General features: G+C 28.7%; 1 protein-coding gene across 4 annotated transcripts in view; it reads right to left on the bottom strand.

Annotated features, from left to right (window-relative positions):
- The window catches only part of Srrm1 (Serine-arginine repetitive matrix 1), a 24,320-nt gene extending 4,699 nt beyond the window's left edge, over positions 1 to 19,621 (bottom strand). Inside the window, exons 1-14 of one of the 4 annotated variants that reach the window (XM_014435328.3) lie at positions 19,388 to 19,621; positions 19,065 to 19,154; positions 14,998 to 15,123; positions 14,744 to 14,914; positions 13,331 to 13,422; positions 12,425 to 12,538; positions 10,303 to 10,398; positions 7,587 to 7,706; positions 3,653 to 3,825; positions 3,200 to 3,330; positions 2,944 to 3,098; positions 1,637 to 1,855; positions 749 to 821; positions 407 to 559 (exon numbers count right to left, since the gene is read on the bottom strand). In XM_014435328.3, coding sequence (XP_014290814.1) covers positions 407 to 559; positions 749 to 821; positions 1,637 to 1,855; positions 2,944 to 3,098; positions 3,200 to 3,330; positions 3,653 to 3,825; positions 7,587 to 7,706; positions 10,303 to 10,398; positions 12,425 to 12,538; positions 13,331 to 13,422; positions 14,744 to 14,914; positions 14,998 to 15,123; positions 19,065 to 19,154; positions 19,388 to 19,399 — 1,725 coding nt within the window. In that variant the 5' untranslated portion in view covers positions 19,400 to 19,621. Of the gene's footprint in view, positions 1 to 406; positions 560 to 748; positions 822 to 1,636; positions 1,856 to 2,943; positions 3,099 to 3,199; positions 3,334 to 3,652; positions 3,826 to 7,586; positions 7,707 to 10,302; positions 10,399 to 12,424; positions 12,539 to 13,330; positions 13,423 to 14,743; positions 14,915 to 14,997; positions 15,124 to 19,064; positions 19,155 to 19,387 lie in introns of all 4 variants that reach the window. The other 3 variants (XM_014435327.3, XM_014435329.3, XM_014435330.3) reach the window with 3 other exon arrangements.
- Between the last annotated feature and the right edge of the window lie 120 nt (positions 19,622 to 19,741).

Raw genomic sequence — 19,741 nt, 5'->3', positions numbered from 1 at the left:
TTAAAGTAAAAAGTTAATAATGGATGATCAGTTGCTCAGTTAGTCACACCAGCTACACCACACTTTATCATTATAAACATTTCAGAGTTATCATCAAATATGTATGTGAGTTTGTGTCTCAGTAAATGTTAATCCATTTTTTCTTTACTTGAAGAATTTAATTGAATAAAAAATTTAAGTAGCAAATAATATATATTTATAAAACATTAATTCATTTTAATTCTTAATAATCTCAAGTTTTTTGGATTGAAATATCCAAAACAATTTTTAATTCATTAATTATTCATGTATAAATAAATTAACTACTTTCCTAGACGATGATTTTTACAGAGCAGACAAAGCTTTTAAATCTGAAGATTAAAGAATAAGTATCAATTCAAAACTTCTTCATAAAAAAAGTACATACCCTCTTAGTATTATTATCAGGTTGAGTTTGGGCTCTTTCAGGAGAAGCACTGCTTGAGCTTGATTCACGTCTCTTTTCACGCACTCTTTCACGACTCCTTGATTTCTCCTTCTTTACACGTTCTTTAATGTCTCTTTCTGGTCTCTTGCCACCCTGTAAAGATTTTAAATTAAAACATGTCTTGATTTAACTTAAATAAATGCAGAGTTAATAATTCATAAAACTATAATTTAAATTTTGATAGCATCAAAGAATGTAAATTATCCAAATGTGAACTAAAATATCTAATCATATGTCAACTTAAATAAAATATCAAAAATAAATAAAAATAATGGTTATTACTGTTCTTACGTGGGATCTCGATCTAGATCGAGACCTGGACCTATGTCTGCTTGCAGATCTTCTCCTGGAATCCCTTTAAAAGATAAAAGGATAATTTATTGTTATATATTATAGAAACAATGGTTACACACAATAAAATTAATTTTATTAATAGTGAAAACAGCTCAAATAATTTTTTATAAAATTCAACAAATTAATGTACAATAAAATAAGTTTCTAATATCAGCTAGGTTTTATCTTTATTGATATATACTGACATTTAATTTTGTTTATACGAAAAAAAAAGTAACCTTTTCCATTTTGTCTTTATTCATAATAAGCAATGGATAAAGACAAAATATTAAATAATTTTATGAATAACTAAAGAAGAAAAAAGAAAAAATAGAAACATCCGATCTGAACAGGAAAAGCGGAGACCTACTAATGTTTCCTGACTGCTCTATCTTCCTTGACAGGAATATTTGTTATTCCCAACTAAAGAAAATATAAATTACAAATTTTTATGCCAACAGATAAACAAAAATTATTATTCTTCATCATTTTCACCTTCCCTATTGCTTTGATTTTTTTTTTAATTTATAAAAATAGTGAATTTCAACATAAACCCACCAATCTACACGAAACCTATGGATTGTTTGAGAAAATTGTGTGATGCGTGCACTGTACCAGACTTTTTTTGTTATATTTTCACTAATTTTCATTAAGAGCTACTACCAACACAAACATAAAATAATATTGACTATATAATCATTTGATCAATCACTTTTTAATTTCAGTACATAATTTGTGGTTTACCACAATTTCTTTAACTTACTGTCTCCAAAAACCAGGAATTACATACAATATCCATTCAAATACAAAGGTGTGTTAGAAAAGAGACTATCTTACCTTCTTCTAGGAGGTGATCTTCTAGCAGCAGCTTCTCTCCTTTTTCTAGCTTCTCTAAATCGTTCTCTTTCCCTTTCTCTCTCCCTCCTTTCACGTTCTCTTTCTCTTTCCCTTTCTCGTTCTATGGACCTGCGAGAAGGCCTATACCTGCCAGATCTATCCCTGCTTCTAGTACGCCTTCTTGGAGAGCGCCTTCTAGACCTGGATCTTCTACGAGACCTGAATAATGAATATTTCACACATATTAAAGTAACAATTACAAAAAATAAATTAATTTGATTATAACAAAGCTTTAATTTCTTAGGAACCTCTACGAATCCAGTTGATCCTGCAAGGAGACTTGACGTGAATCAGGGAAAAATGAATTATTTAGTTTTTAAAAAATTACATGATAGAGGAGAAACCCATACCCGAGGAAAATGATTTGGTGGCCTTCAGGAACTACACATTTGAACCAGTCACGGATTTTATATATTTTTGTTCAATGGTGACCCATGACAATTGTCTGAAAGTTGTGATTAAAAGAAAAATAATTTCTGCTAAATAGTACTTTTATATCCGAAGAAAACAGTTTAGCAATCACATAGCAAGCTTATATCTGTATAGAACCATACTTCCCAGTAAGGTATGGATCGGAAACTTACACTACAACCAAGAGCAATGAACAGTCTTCTTTTGAGATTAGCAGAAAATCTTTGGGAGGATGTCTGGTGGATTGTTGGCGGTCAGAATGTGGAAGAAATGTATAAACTAGGAATTTAGGATTCATTTAAAGAGCAGAATGTCCATCGGACAATCAAACTGGGTCAAATGCAATAGGAGAAATGTTTTGCGGGATGCTTCTGATAAAAACTCTAAAACAGTAAGAAAAGAAGAGGAAAACTGAGATATAAATGGATATCAATTGCAACTGACACTCAGAACGTCCAAGACGTATGGAAACTGAATGGTGGCTCAACAGAACTGTAGCAGTTATGGTGGCATGGACCCGGCAACAAGTTGTAAAGAAATAAAAAAGGTAGGAATGAATCCTGGAGTTATTACACTTAACTCTTGTTTCCAGAATAAGAACTAAGATTTGATAGCAGGCCCTTCACAAGGTCAGTTTAATTTAATGAAACAAAACTTACAAGAACTTAAAACTCAAATCAAGAGCCAAGATAAATAAAAATCTTAAGAAATTTGATGAAATAATTTAACAATAAATATGTAACAAACACATAATTAATGTAATAAACCAGATAAAATTTACTATGAGAACATAAATAAACTTTAACTTTCTTTAGATAATTAAGATATATCTATACCTTGATCTTCGCCTAGACCTTGACCTCCTCCTGGACCCGGATCTTCTAGAAGCAGACCTTCTTCTGGATCCTGATCTTCTCCTGGAGCTCGATCTTCTTCTCCTCTCAACAGACTTATTCCTAGAGCCAGAGCGACGCCTGTCTACTCCACCATCCTATATAAAAGACGATTGAATTGATCAAAAAAATTCTGAATAATAGAATATAGAAATATAGATCTACACAAGAGAATAACAAAGAAAAAACTTAGAATTACCTTCCTGACTCTCTTTTCATCCTCTGAATCACTGCCTGATGAATCATCCTTGTTACTCCTGTACTGGCGTTTCTTCTGAATACTGTCTTCTTTCTTACGAATTTCAAAATCATTTTTCTTTACTTCTTTTTCTGCTATATTGATAGAAAAAAAAAATAAAAATTAATAAAGAGAATGAACGAAGGTTATTAAAAGTTACATTATCCATGGAAGATACCTGAACCTATTGTATAGGTCAAGTTCCACCAATGACTGGCTAGTCTTTATCTATTAATATTACTATAATAATTTATTAGGAATTAGGTTCGCCAAATGAAACCAATTTTACATCGCCCGTCCTAAGATCTCTTAACATACTAATACAGCAATAGTTCGATTTGAAATGGTATAGTTAGTCTATATCCTATGACATTATTTTGAAAAAAAAAAAAAAAAAATTAAAAGAGAAATTACCAGAGGCACGTGAATCAGAACTGCTACTTCTTTGTGTTTTGTCATTAGCTGTTTTGGAACGAGACCTAGACCGAGACTGAGATGACTTAGCAGTTTCTTTTCCTTTTTCATCTTGGGAGGATGAAGATGATTCTGATGATGATCTTCTTTTATCTCCATTTTTATTAGGTGATCTTTAACGAACAATAACATCAATGAAATAAAGTAAGATAAAAATGCTCATTTTAGCAAAAAATAATAATAAAATTGTCATTGCTAATGTTTGTGGAAAAATGTAATTTAAAATTGATGAAGAACTGCTCAATCCTACAAAAACATAAATATTAAAAATAATGATTAAGAACAAATTGAAAAATTGACTAAAAGTAAATTCCTTTTAAATTAAAAAGATCAAAAATATAACAATAATTGTGAATTAGAGGAACAAGATACTAAAATAATAATCAATTCTTAATTTTTTTGAGATATAATAATAATAATATGGATATATTCTATTTTATTTTAGAGAATCATTGTATTGAATATACAATCAACGAATTCAAATCACATAGTTTAATGAAATAGATGAAACTAAAATATTATATGAGAAATTATTGATAAAAAAAAATAGAATTGGAAAAATTATTTTAGCCTGAGATGTTGCCTTGAAGCTATTGTTGTATGGAAGCGAGTTAAATCTCACCAGCCCATACCGTGTCGAACAGCTCAAAGCAACTAACAGCTGCATGAAGGATACTGAAGACTCTGGCAGATATTCTTTAGGATGAAAGTTTGGCTTTCCAGCCTAGGAAGCCAGGGTTCATGCAGATAAAGATGCCGCACAAAGTGAGATACAGTGCAGAGGGGAAGTGAAGTAATCTGAAGCTGGTCGCAGAGAAGACAGCGACTGTGGTCTGTTACAGCTTACCGTTGACATGATGAGTGTTGCTGATGCTGAAGAACTAAACGGGAGCACTGAGAGAAGTACCGCCACCGAAGTGAAACAGCAAAACTGCAATGGGCACAGCCTCCGATTGAGCGATGGATCACACATCCTGCAGCATTAAAAACTTGACCAAACTGAACATATGTAATTTGATATATTTAAATATTAATATAAAATCAGATATTTAATAAAATGAGAAAAATTGATATTTAAAACAAAACTGTGTATAAGAAATCATACTTACTAAAAATCATTAATTTATTAAAAGTCATTTAACATAGTAACTTTTAACAAATTGCTGAAATTTAAAAAATGTTATTGCACATAAAAGCAGAAGTGAATCTTTAGATGTTGTTCATCAATATTCCAGCTGAAATCATAAAAAAATCTTCTTGGCCTCTTCTTAAAATACAGGGCGCTTCGAGAATCAAAAATTTCATTCCAACTGCTACAATATACTTCTTTAAAATCCAAACATAATTCTAAGAAAAATATTAACCATTTTAAGGGAAAAAAATACATTACAGGACAAAAAAATAAAAATAAATATTTATTAAATTAAACTTTAAAAAGCAGTTACAATTTATGGATTAAAGTGCTTAAAAGAAAAGCACAATGTCCATCCAACTATCTGCAGTAGTTTTTTAGCTTCAATTCTTATTAGGTAATGTTTTCATTTTAACAAAAATAACTAAAAGCAACCTGTAGTTATTTCTGATTGTATCATAGGAAACTGTAGAACAAAGGAATATAAATTGAAAATAATAATGAAATCACAAATATGAAGTTTCACTTTCTTTTGATTTATAGTCATTAAAAATTGATTCATATTAACACAAAGTTAAGAATGATTAAATAATTGGTTAAGAACTTAGAAAATAAGAATCAAAAATGTGACAAATGTATCTACATTCACTTCTTAACATACTTAAAATTGACATTGATAATTATAAACTCTTGGTTTCCTTAATTATTTTCAGAAAAATTTGTTCATTATTTATTACAAAATTTTTAAGATTAACAAATTATTTCCATTCCATACACAGTTAACATGTGGGTGATAGGCAATGTAACTAAATGATAATAAGAAATGTAACACCTAAATGTTTTAAGTTTCTTAGTTAAAATTACGTTACCTATTAAGCACTAGATTTTCACAGAAGTGTGAGAGTACCGCTTTTTCTAACAATACAATACTATCAAGAAAAAGCAAATTTAAAAAATATAATACCCCGTAAAGATATGGTGTAAATGGAAAAACATTTTAAGAGATACAGAAAAAATAATTATTAAGATAGATGATATAAACCTGAAAATAGGAAGTTCATGATTCATAATAATCAATTAATAATTAGTAAACCAATATAAAATAATCAATAATAGAACACTCTTCCACATTAATTTTCTGTAAAAATAAAATTTAACTTACATTAACCACAAACATATTCACAATGACATAGCATATAAATAAAAACATATTCAACTTTGATCACAAAATTAAACCTAGCTATAATCATATTAGTTCATTATTAATTTAATTGTATTAAAAGTGCTATAAAAATAAACATAATGCATACAATGGGACTTCAATATCCTGAAACACCTTAACATCTAAAAGAGTCCCTACATTATTGCATTGTTGATGTTAGAGCACTGGCTCATTGCTTCATTAACAAGTTAAGAGTTCTCTTTATTTTCAAATGAATTTGAAGTACAAGATTATTGAAACTTTTATGTAGATTATGGGGCATATATTTTGTCACCACTAAGTTCTTAAACCAGATTGCTATAAGAAAGATGGTGACAAAAATAAATTATGAGTGACACTCAGTTGATAGAATTGTATTTTCTCAAAACTTTTATCAATAAACTATGATAAAAAAGAAATTATGTTACTGGAATGTAACTACTTTTATTCTTTTAATTATAAGTGTCTACATACTTGTTAGACCAAGAACTATTCACTACGTTTACCAGTTCTAAACGTCCAGAGATAGTACTTTAAGTGACTTATAGTAGATTAGAGTAACCAAACAATAATACCTGAGCTATGGTTTTTTGTCCATATCCACATTGGATGATAACTTATAGTATTCTGTTTCATTTTAATTTTAACTTAGCAGCTAGAAGAAATGCAACAAATGAAATCAGCCATTTCAAATAGTGATCCCTAGTTTCCTACCAGTCTCTTGAACCTCCACATCATCATTTTTCCTTCAGTCTAATTGTGTTCATTATAATCAGTGATATTGAGAAAAAATGTTAACAAAACAATCTACTTCCGTTACGGGACACTTTTTCTAACATGGCATCCCGCAAAATGATTTATAAGACGTTGTCACGTCAAAAGTTTATCTTTGATTTAATTTCTGAGTGCTTGCTGTGAAAGGCTTTCAAGATGGTTGGGGATGTAATCACAGAATTTATTCCTTGAAAAATATAAGCCAGAATAAAAACATGGAACATCTTATAATAGTATATTTCCACATGTCTGATGTTTCTTTTGGAGAGAGTAGGTTATTATGAATCTTGTTAGTTTTGCTTGGACATTTTCTATGAACACTGCAAACAATTATATTTTTGACATGACATGGCATTTGACAGCTGATCACAGAACTGCTTTTTTGAAAGGAGAGATTTCTTAAATGGTTAACTTGAGATAGAATGTTTTCAGAAAATGCTGGGAGGTACAAAATATGTTGCCCTCTATGTTCACTTACGCAGATATAAAATACCTCACTATAAACAAAAACTTGAGATTTGTTACTTATGACGTACATCAAATTACAGTTGTCTGTTATTTTAACCATGTAACGGCCACCAGGCTGATCTGGTATTAAATGAAAAAATTAAAACCAAAAATCCATTAAAACAGAATAAATAGTTAAGCATAGGTAAATAAATATATTAACACACACAACTAAAATTTATAATTATTGTAGCAATGTGATCAAAGTTGGGAAATTATAATAAAAAAACATGCTTGGCAATCAATGATGAACAATTCACCTTTGGTTTGATTTCGATCTCGAACGAGATGATCTTGACGAACCTGATGATGACCGAGATCTTTTATGTCCGTCATCTGTTCCAGCCATACTCATCAGTTTAGCTTGCACAGAGGATAATCTAGGGGAAGGAAGAATTTGTTAAACATTAGATCAAAATTGTGACCAATTATATTATTCATAGGATAATTTTAAAAATGTGATTTACTGTTTTAGTTTTCTATGTACTTTACTTGGATGAATAAAAAAATGTAAAACGTTTGGGGAAACAACTCTCGATTCATTAAATACACTAAAAATTAAACAATGGAATAAAATAATCAAATTTATAACTAAATACTTTAGAAGTGGATGAATTTTTGGAATGCCATAAAAAAATTCACAATCACAATTAAGCTACTACTAAGTGTGAATTAAATTGCCGATAATCACAAATAAAATGAGAAGAGCCAAAATAAGGAGAGCTTCCCTTAAAAAAAAAAATTCAAATTCGGCACTTCAGAATGAATATTCTTACTCATTATCAGGAATAAAGATGTGTTGAGTAGAACCATGTGAATCTGACATCAATGGAACCAGAGGTTAAGTCAGAACGTCTAAATTGAATTAATAAGACAAAAAAAAGTGCTAGTTTTTTAAATAGATTTTTTCCCCCCTTCTCTCTACTGATTCATAATAATATGTACATTTCCCATGAAAAATAAGAAGTGTATATACTTTATTAATAGTAGTTCACTAAATTAAATACATAAAACTAATAAAATATATTGTATTATCCAATTTATTTGAATATAACTTTCTCAAAAAAACTATGTTTATATACAATGGTTAAAATTTAAAAAAAGTGAAAAAATATTTTTATTTTTCTTTATAACGAAATCCTGATTACCAGTCTAGCTGATTGATCTTGTCTTCTCCTAACCAAGCATCAACATATGAACAGGTGTAGATTCTTTGTATTCTTTAACATATTTTCGCATAATCTTAAAATTATTATGGAAAGGATAGAACGTTTTCGATTGAATTAATGTTTTTAGAGCTACGTACTGAAAATATAGAGATTGCAAGACAGTCAGACTACCAATAGAGTTGGTCTAGTGAAAGTTGTATTGGTGACGCGCACACAACAAAATCATCTGATGAATAACAATTAAAAGACAATTATCCCTAGGAAAGTACTTGTATATCTAACCTAACAATGTCCCATATAAAGCAGTAGGCCCCTTACAATGGTGTCTAAAAACCACAAAAGACTGACTACATCCTAAAAATTTGAAGAATAGTAGATAAAACATGAATGAATTAACAAGAATTTGCTGTTATAAAGTTATAACTAGTCATTAGTTAAAACCAAAAAGTTAAATTTAAAATTAATGATGAACTAAATCTCCTTTAAAATTAACCACAAAAAAGAATAAGATAAATAATGAACGATATTAAAATTGTGAACATCCTATATCATATACCTTATTTTAATTTCATATCTTATATATAATTAAATGAAAATTATCACAAAACAAAATAAAATACATAATTAATTTAATATTAAAATTAATAAAAGTTTATCAAGAAAAAACAATACATAAAAAAAAATACATGATAACATGGTAAATCTAATTTTGTTAAACCTCAAACTTTCCAAATTTTATATCTTTACAAATCAAAAATATAATATAATACAGAAATAATATATATATTATACTATAAAAATTATATATGAAATACCGGCTGTACCATCTATATTACTTAACTTCTATAAATTCTGATAGAACAATAGAAAAAAAAAACAGGATGAGAAAGGTTTGTTCAATAGAGAACCAACTCAAAAGAACAATAACATTGATGCAGTTGGAAATTAAAACCAGCCAGAGCATATCCCATCCTAATAAAAAAAATAAAAAACAATGCTCACAAAGCATCTGTATTGTGATTTAGAAAAAGAAACTACATTGATAGAGAAAGTTTTATAATATTGTGTATAAAAGGAAATAGGCCCCAAAGAGTTAGCTTCAGTGATAGCAGACTTAAGTTTTTCAGAAATTTTCAATTGTACTTTTTCAGTTTTTTAAAAGCTTATGTAACTAAAACCAAATATTTATCAATAAAAAGGACATTAACCATTAAAAAATGTATTGCTCTTTATAAAATAACAGCTAAATTTTTAAAAACAGTTATCAAAAGTTGAGTTATTTGAAAGAAGTCACAAATCAAGATAAAACCACAAATCTGAAATTGCTATAAGAAAAAAAAAAAGATAATTTAAAGAGAATCTTGTGTATAATATTTAGAGTGAATAAATAAATCAGTCCCAGAAGTTTTATCAATCTCAATATAACACCCAATAAATTATAAACAAACATGAAATGATGCACTTACAAAATTTTAATAAACAAAAGGGTGTAAGGCTGTCATTAACAATACCGTAGTTAAATATTAACCCAAACAAGACTCACTAACTGAAAATTTATCAACTCTTGTATGTATAAATATATCTTACAAGGAAGGTGGATACATGGTAAACTCATTAATTATAATAATTATCAATAAAATAAAAAGTCATGCAATTTTAAGTTATTCAGTATATTTATATTTTAGGCATTGAAATAAAAGTGAAAATAAATTTTAATGAATTTTTTTTTTTTTTAGATTAACTAATAATTTTGTGTTCCATCAGTCCCATCCACAAACAAAGCAGAGGACATAAAATTAATTCTTACGCTTTCCCACTGTTTTCTGGCGATTCATTTTTTTCTAATCCATTATCTGCACTGTTATCAGCATCCTTTTTTGATCCATGTTCCTTTTTTTCAGACCTAACAGAATGTACAAAAACAGTAAACATTTGTTTTTTAATTATTACTGATGGTTTCTTCAGTAAGTTTATGAGACCCCTAAAGGACCAAAATAATAAATTTTAAAAAATACAGGCCCGCATTAAAGAATGAGAGCATTCCATTTAAGTAACAAAAGACGGAAATTATAGTACAAAAAAAAAAATGAGAAAAACAATAATGCCTCATAAGATAAATAAACAAAAATAGAAGAGATAAATAAACAAATAAATAGAGAAATTAATTTTAATTTCTCTTTCACTATTGATAGGCCAACTTGAATCGAATTGAGACTAGATTCAAAATCACATATTATTAACAAAATATTGTGGGAATAGATCTGCTTCAACAAACAAAATCAAAGAACTAAATTATGCTTATAGGATTAACACAGAGGAAATACTGAACATCGAAAAAAAAAAAGTACAAAGTTTGAACAAAAATATAAAAATAAGATGAACATTTACTGTAAAAATAAATTGTAATAATTTTATAAGTTAATATACTTAAATAACTTAATTGAAAATGGCCTGTAAGTTATTCTTGTAAAGAAAATTAACAAATGAAACAAAAGGGACCTTAATCATAGATATCTAACAAGATTAACAAAAACAAATCAATCCGGATAATGAAAAAGTAAAATATATAATTAAATAACCCCAATTTATTATTAATAAAGAAACTTTAATCTAAACCTTTTTATTAGGTGATATATTATAGAGGTAATTAAAAATAAAAATATGGCACGTACAAATTTAAATTAAATAAAAATCAAATTTACTAGATAATTTTATACTTATACCTTACATAAATATGATATACAACTATTTTTTTTTTTTAATAATTTATTTATAGCTATTTACAACTGTATAAAAATATATACAAGTAAATTTGGTGTAGGTGACACACGATACAAACATGTGGAGAATCTACCCATTGATAGAACTCTAATTTAACTAAATTTAATTGCATTATTTAAAGATTGTTTTCAAATAACATTGAAGAAATTAGCTCCTTATAATTTACAAATGAAATAAATTCCAAAATACAGAAAAACTTGAAAATTTTATCAGAAAACTAAGAAATATTTGATAGTAGTTTAAGAACAAAAATTGCAGTTAATTAAAGGTTTTAACACTAAGTTATTTTTTTAAACTCTACAAAAAAAGTTTAATACAATATCATCAGCTGTTAATGACGCACTGACAGTGATATGTTCACGTCAAGCATTCACAGTAGAGAACTAAAATAATTTCAGCTCAATTTTTAAATATATTCCAAAAAAGTGTGGGTAGATTTCTTCTAACTTCATTACATTTGATAAATTAATTCACTAGTAGTGAAAATTTTAGTAATAATTAATTCATAAACAAATTTATTTCAGAACAGTAGTTTCGTTAGTCCACTTAACAGATTGTCAAGTATATTTCTAAAATTTACTACAGCTCTTAGGTTTAAGTATTGAGTGATTAAAATAATAGAAATATAGTTATTCATAACTATAACTATATTGATAAAAAATAATATTTGCAATATTAAAATTGTTTTAAGCAAACTGAACAATAAATCTAATTAAGAACACTTTAAAATAGCCCAGTGATGTAAGCTATAAGTTATTTAATTTACCATCCATTTTTAACACCTGACTGTATTTAAAGTTTACAGGACCACTGTACCCTTGTAAATGAATGGTCCAAGGAGACTTACACTCAGTCTCAAGAAAATTACTGATTATCTATTTGTAAAAAAGTAGCAGTCAGGTAAATAAAAACGAATTCAAGGATACGAAGAAAAAAATATGGAAGACCACTGCATGTCTCTGTATACCTACTATTGGTTACAGTTTTACCAAATATTGATAAAAAATTCACAAGTGCCACCCATTTTCAAGAATTGTTAAAATCATTTGATTTTAACTTTTTTAAAAATGTTATTCAATGACCTTTAGGCCATAAAATAGGTGTTAATCTAAGTTTTATTCTTTTGTAATAACACAAAGTTGACCTACCTTGAAGGGGATCTGGAGGACGATTTTTTACTCTTTGAAGAGCGTTCTTTGTCTCGGTCTCTTCTGTCCCTGTCTCTATCTTTATCACGTCTGTCACGAGAACGGCTTCTTTTCCTAAATTAATAATCAAAAGTTAAAAACAATCGTTTAAAATAGTTATAAACCTTAGAAAAATTTGTACAACCTTTTACATCAACCATCATGATTTTAAAAATTTTAGAAGGGTGTCTACCTAAACCTATAAATGGAATTCTTCGATTTGTTAGGCCATTTTTGTGAAAATTTCAGTTCATCATAATAGGACATAATACGATACATATACATATTTTGATTAACCTTCCTACTTCAAAAATATTATGAAGCAAACCACGAAAAATCCGTTACTTTATATGCTAACTAGTTTGCAATAGAGGAACTAAGTTCCATGAACAACTGAGTTGAAAAATCGATTAACGTGCAATTAAATATAAAATGATTGTGACAAATAGCGATTTTAATTCATTAATTTGACATTGCACACCTTACTAAAATTGCAAAAATACCATAATTTTCAGTGTTTAATCCCCTGACATTTCCATATTCAAAAAATTCCTAGAATATTTCAGGTTTTTCAGGTCCCTGCACACTCGCATCCACCACGATCAGTTAACACTTTTTGAGTTAACTCGAATTTATTATGCCATTTGTAGCCAAGGGAGTTTATTGTAGTTCAGGTGTCAACTTAACAATCTTGAGTCTGCAACAGGGCAAGTTCAAATCTGACCTGGGGAGATAAGCTTTTTGTGGCAGCCTCATGGAATGAAAACTTAACCTCCCCTCCCCCCCACTATGATTAAAATAAGTAGACAAGGGGGTAAAACAAAAAATAATAATTTGCTATGTTCAAAAATTAAAAAAAATAAATACCTATCACGACTTCTATCTCTTCGCCTGTCTTTGTCATCTCTGTCTTTTTTCTCTAATTTCTTTGATATCTCATGCATTCTTTCTTGCTCCTCCTAAAAACAGTAAAAATCATAAATAACAAATGAACTTAAATAATAAACATAATAATTATGAGAGATAGTTGACCGTGGATGATAAATGAGGAGAAGATGGTTGGGGGCATTAAAATAAGTTAGTCATACTTATTTGTGTTTCATTGACCGCACCCCCAACCATCTTCTCCTCATTTAAACATAATAAATATAAAACAATACTAAGTAAATGAAAATAAAACTTCTAAATTAAATATAACATGTTTAACGAAAACTAATTGTTACGTACTTGACTACAAATAGTTCAGTGTAATCCAAAATGACTGTATAAGATCTAAATCAGATTAATTAATTTTAAGTGTTAACATAAAGCAAAATCATTCTTCAATTTACTCAAATTACATTCCATGTGATCAACTGAACATCGTTATGTGTAATCATTCATTTAATTTTATAAAATTTAATTCTGTACCGCTACAACCCATGTCAGGGGTTCAGTACTCTGTAAAGAACTACTGTTCCTAGACCAACGGTTATGCAAGGAGGTAATTTGGTCAGAATCACACTCGACCGCCAGATTTTTACCTAATTAAGGGTACCAAATTTAAGAGGCTTGGTGGACCCCAGAAGGGCTCCAAGAACCCACAGGAATTGACTCACGGCTACAGTGTAACAGAAAACAATTTTCTGCCCAGCCGGATTCAAACTCGGGTCCTTATAGTTAGTAGCCACGCACTTTACCCCATGGCCACCACTCTTCCTATTTAATTTTATAAGGTGTGCTTATAAACATAATCAAAAATGAGTTATAAGAAAGTGGAACACTGCCTAGAACAATTTGACACAGTGTTTAAAAGTTTGTGCTATAGTCAGGATGGGATAACATTTTAGACATAGTTGAAATAGTTTTGAAAAATAACTATCAATGTCTAAGGTGAAGTAAATAATGAAAGTGAACAGAGGGTATGCTATTCATACACCATAGCTGCTCTGATTTTGTAGTTCTAAGCTAGGTTAAGCAACCAGATGGGACAGTATTTTTATAATTTTTTAAAGGGAAAGGTTTTCTTTTCTTAGACAAAAAATATAACCAGAAGTTTCAAACCAAGTTCAGTAATATAGTAATTAGTCGAGTACATAGTCTAACTTCATTATTCTTTTAATTATCAGCATTATACTTAATACTACTTATTATCACATTGGGGTTTGCGTGATTAGCTAACAATTTTCATAATTAGTAAGAGTAATTAGCTAACACAATAGCAGATATTTGGTTTTCAAAACAAATAAATGTTGAATTTATCCTTACTCTTGAATTATTTTAAAAATTATCTTTTATTACCATTCTTTTTTTAATCTCTTCCTTTTTCATCTCCATTAAAATTTCCGGAATCCCAGTAGGCGATTCTTGAGCAGACAAAAGAAGTTCCCACAAGTCAGTCATAAAAACACGAGCGTTTTTTCCATTCAAAAAGCCAGTCAAGTTAATCTGCATTTTCTTTGGATCAGGAAACTAATAAAGAAAATTATGGTTAAATAAAGAAAACAAATGTAATTTGCTCAAATATAAAAAGTGATTCACTATTTTCTTAATACCTTTTCATCTTCTAGTTGATTAAAAACAAATTCAACTACAACATCATCTTCCATACCAAGCACTTCAGTTATTTTTTTTGCAATCCATGGTTTAATTGTATCCAACTTCACCTTAGACATATCCACCTGAAAAAATCATTAATTTAAAATACTTAAAGTGATTGCAGAGCAGTATTAATTTTTTTTTTTATAAGCATATTCATAATTACAAGAAAAATAACATAGAAGCAAAGGAAAACCATCCTCCTAAACCTAAATGTGCATATACACTTTTTTTTTTCTCCTAGTTTCCCAGAAAATAATGGACTATTGCACTACATCTAAGTTATCAGCGGAGGGTGTAGGTTTCAAGAATATCTAATCCCCACTCATTACATTAGGGAAATTCCAGCATCCCCTTTCAGATCAAATGAGATGAAATCCTATATCTTGTTTATTTGGCAGAACAGACAAGATAAATTTCAGTCAACATTTTTTCCTGAACTGAGTAAATTTTCAAGGTATCGTATACCTTAATAGCCCCTGCTAATTTACTCATTGAGGTTGAAAATTGGTATGTGAAGAGACCTGATGCCAGAGAAGTCCCTTCTTGAAGCAGTTCCTAATAAAAATTTAATTATTTACATTTAAACATATATTGTCTTCATAAATATATATTTCTGCTATGTTAAATCAAAACTAAACTGCTAAAATTAATTAACAAGATTAGAAACAATGCATTTACACCAAATTGATATAATTTAAAAATATACAAATATAAACAAGAAGTAATTATAGAATCCAAGGATAAGTAAAATTCTTTAATTAATTAAAATACTGAGAGAACAAATATTCATCTGTTGGGTGTTGTAAAACAACGCAAACTGAAAACCAACAACCAATCCAAATAACCCATCTACACACAAGTGCATCTGCAAATTTGCCATTGTTTCGAAATGTGTAGAAGCACCTTTAAGGAAACAGATGGCACTTTAGCTTCCTTTAACTATTGGGCACATGCCTCATAGTCTTAAAATGACAGAAAAAAGACCAGATAAAAATATATATCACAACAGAAACAAATATATTAGTTAGAAAACAAAAAATTAAACCACATAAATGTAAAAGTTTTTCTCTTTCAAAGCAATGGTATTTATCTTAAAAATTATAACAGTTGTTTGTAAAGAAGTCAAACTTTATCCTTAGTTGATTACTGTCAATAAATAGGTTATATAGCAATTAAGTTTTTAAAAATATAATATTAGAAATTCAACAAAATAACCTTTACTAATTTTAGACCTGTTCAAAACAGTGAGTGTGACCGACTACTCCTACTAATAATATTTTCTTTTATCCTTAAATTTACTGTAGCAATCTAATGTAACTTAACAGAGATCGGTTTCACAAAATAACTGAACAAAAAATGGGTTATTATTTCTAATATAAATACGGCATAAATACCCTATTTTACTTATAAAAGAGTGCACTAACAAAATTATATGAGGAAACAGCATAAAGAAAACGAATTAACTTTTGTTTAAAACCTTCCACAATAAATGTTACTTAGAAAAATTGCAAACCTTACATTACTATGATTAAATTGCAAAAAACAAAACAAAACAAATAAATTAGAAACATGTATTCACACAGCTAAAGACCAATTTTTTTTTCATTAATAAGTGTAATCAATTTTATTTAACTGGCAAGTCCTGTAAACTAAAATTGGAGATCCCCAATTACCATCAGAAATGACCGATTATGAGCAATGAATCATTTCTCTTTTCAGTACAAATGATTGTTAATGTAAACATAGATTTAAATAAAATTTGACAAAAAATACTAATATGAATCCTGACAAAGGGTTTCCCATCCGTGAGTATAATGGAAGTAAAATATTTATTTCCAATCACTTCTTGGTTAAACAGCCATACAAAGGGATTCTTCTTAACCTAATTTGTAAATAACCTCATCAAAGTTCCAGTGTTAATGTTCAAACTAATAACACAATTTAGGTTCAAGACAGATAAAATAATTAAAGACTCATTCCAAAAGCTTTCTATACATAAGTTTAATCAAATGCAAAACAGAAATCCTCATTAAAACTTTCTGCAAATAAAAGAGTTAAAATTAACTAAAATGGAAATCCAAAGGTTAACCAAGCAAAATCAATTATCTCAAGGCTAAAAAGGCAGTACCATTTACTGATTAATATAAACAAGCAGGTTTATTCTTATTTTTTTCTTCATAAAAAGATGTCATATTAAAAATTTTAAAATAGAATATTTTAGGAAGATGGTTGGGGTGGTGAAGGATAAAGGTACAAAATAGTAGAAAAAACAATTTAATTTCCTATTATGTACTTTTATTGACCGCCACCCAGACTATCTTCCTACAGTCTACTTCATACGGTCAAATATCTTCTTTCAATAAAAATAGAATAGAATAAATTAACAATTCATTTAACATTAATTAAAAATTGAAAAATCTTATCAATACATTGCTAAGATAGCAGAAGTGTCACCATGGCAACTTTAAACCCATGGAAGCAAGTCACTATACAACATTTTTAATAAGCGTGATACAAATACAACTCCTAAACGCACATCTTAATATGACCAAGCCCTCACACCAGGACTGCAGTACAGTTTTGATTAAATTCAGCCCAAAATTATATCTAAAAGCTATTCCTCATGAACATATATTACAAATGATATGTCCATATATATGGAAATAAAAGAAACATTGAGCAATGAATTGCGATTGATTTAATTTTAAATATTTTCCATGTTTCTCACTGATAAATACACATCATAGTTTGTATTTACCACTTTTGACAACAACCATCCTTGGGGCGAGTTCTTACCATTGAACAATCATTAAAGAAAAAAGAAATAAAACAAATATGCTTTTGATGAAAAGCTACAAAAATGCCACAGAAAAAGAATGATTAGTCACTGCATCAGACAATGTAATAAAAAGAGAACATGTAAATAAAACTGAATATTGAGGCATTAACAAGCTGGTAAATGGCTATGAGAGTTTACTTCAAGATACTACACAAATGTAGAACGAAGATGAGGTGAGACACCCTTAGTTAAAAATCAACCAAGGGAAGGGAAACCTCAGAAAAACTAGCATAATACCGCATCACTGCAGAGTGATTGATATGTTCAGTTCTTATATAAATATATATATATATATATATTTTATTAACCTACTTCCACTTTAACTGCTTTTTTTTCATGTTTCTTATTAATCCACCATACTACCAGCACATAAACCATATAATATATTACTTATTAAGTACTACATTTTAAAGGTTATAAAAGAGCCACAATCTGCCAGCAAATCCTGGTTTCCTCCCATATCAATTGCCATGGTTACTATACAAAAACATACCAACATAAAAACCAAGAGCTAATTACAGAGCAATAAAATTACAAATTAACTGGAGGGATACATTTACAAGAAATCAATTTACAGAACTTCATAATAAAACTGGGAAATGGAGATTAAAGAAACCAAAATTGAAATGAAATCATAGGCTACATAGAAATTTAACATAACTAAGGTCATAAATATAGCAGCTATAATGATTTTGAAATAATTTCATGATAAATGTAATAAAACGCATTTATTTATATAAAACTATTTGCTAAGTAATCAAACCCAATGATTTGATAAAATTCTACTACACTAATTGTGTAACCTAGCAACATTAATTTCAGGTAAGACCATTTTAAGACAACTATTACTTGCTCCTTGACTTAAAATATGCTAATTAAAAAGTTAAAAATTACCTATCAATAAGTTATGCATAAAATATACACAATATTATTTAAAGGCAACATACTAAAGAAAATGATCGTTTAACAACCATAGTTCAGGCACACACTAGAAGTATGGACTTTCTAAAACATTAAGGCATGGTATAACCTAAGATGGTGACAAAATTATACAAATAATATTTCATATTCAAGAAGTGAGGATAGTAAAATAAAATAACAGTACTTACAATTGCTCGTCAACAAAACCTTAAGAATTAAAAATACTTACAATAAAGAGTAAAGAATTAAAAAGTTACAAACCCTTTTGGTGAGGCAATCTCCAAATTTCATGACTTTCATCAGCTTCTTCTCCTTGTCACTGAATCGGTTATCTTGCTCTGCTGTAGTTCCCTAATTAGAAATACCAAAAATGAAGACAAAATGTAGATAAAATTGTATGTATTAAAAGTATGAGAAGTTATGACAGGTGAGCAATACAAGAAGCATTATCACAACTTAGAAACCAAAAAAATGTTCATTCTATTTAAAGATTAAGAGGGCATCATTTCTAGAAGACATGTTAATATAAACAATAGTGAAATAAGAGCTAAGTTGTATGTTTATTACAAAATAAATAAACTTACGGTATACATCATTTTTTGTTTAGAACCCAGTAACTTCAGAAATAAAGTTTACGAGACATTAAAGATAATGTTCATAACATAAAATATACAATAGAGGAATTATATCTCCGTTAATTAAACTCTAAAATATAATTTAAAATATACTTCTAGAACAACACATGCGGACACCTAACATCAAAAATCAAGCCGGACCACTGACTCAATATAAATAAGCGGACAAGATGGCGAAACTAAACACAGACCGGGAACTGAGCACGTGATTTCAGCATCTTAATATTGATTTTTAACATATTGCGTATTACTTAAATGGAACATAGTTTCCCAGGAATTATGTTTTTTTTTTAAACATTGATA

This window comes from Halyomorpha halys, unplaced genomic scaffold (assembly GCF_000696795.3).
Source record: "Halyomorpha halys isolate HHAL.00 unplaced genomic scaffold, Hhal_1.1 Scaffold1561.1, whole genome shotgun sequence".
In the NCBI taxonomy this organism is placed as follows: Eukaryota; Metazoa; Arthropoda; class Insecta; order Hemiptera; family Pentatomidae; genus Halyomorpha; species Halyomorpha halys.
Note: the sequence above shows the minus strand (reverse complement) of the source record. Positions and strands in the feature narration are given on the sequence as shown.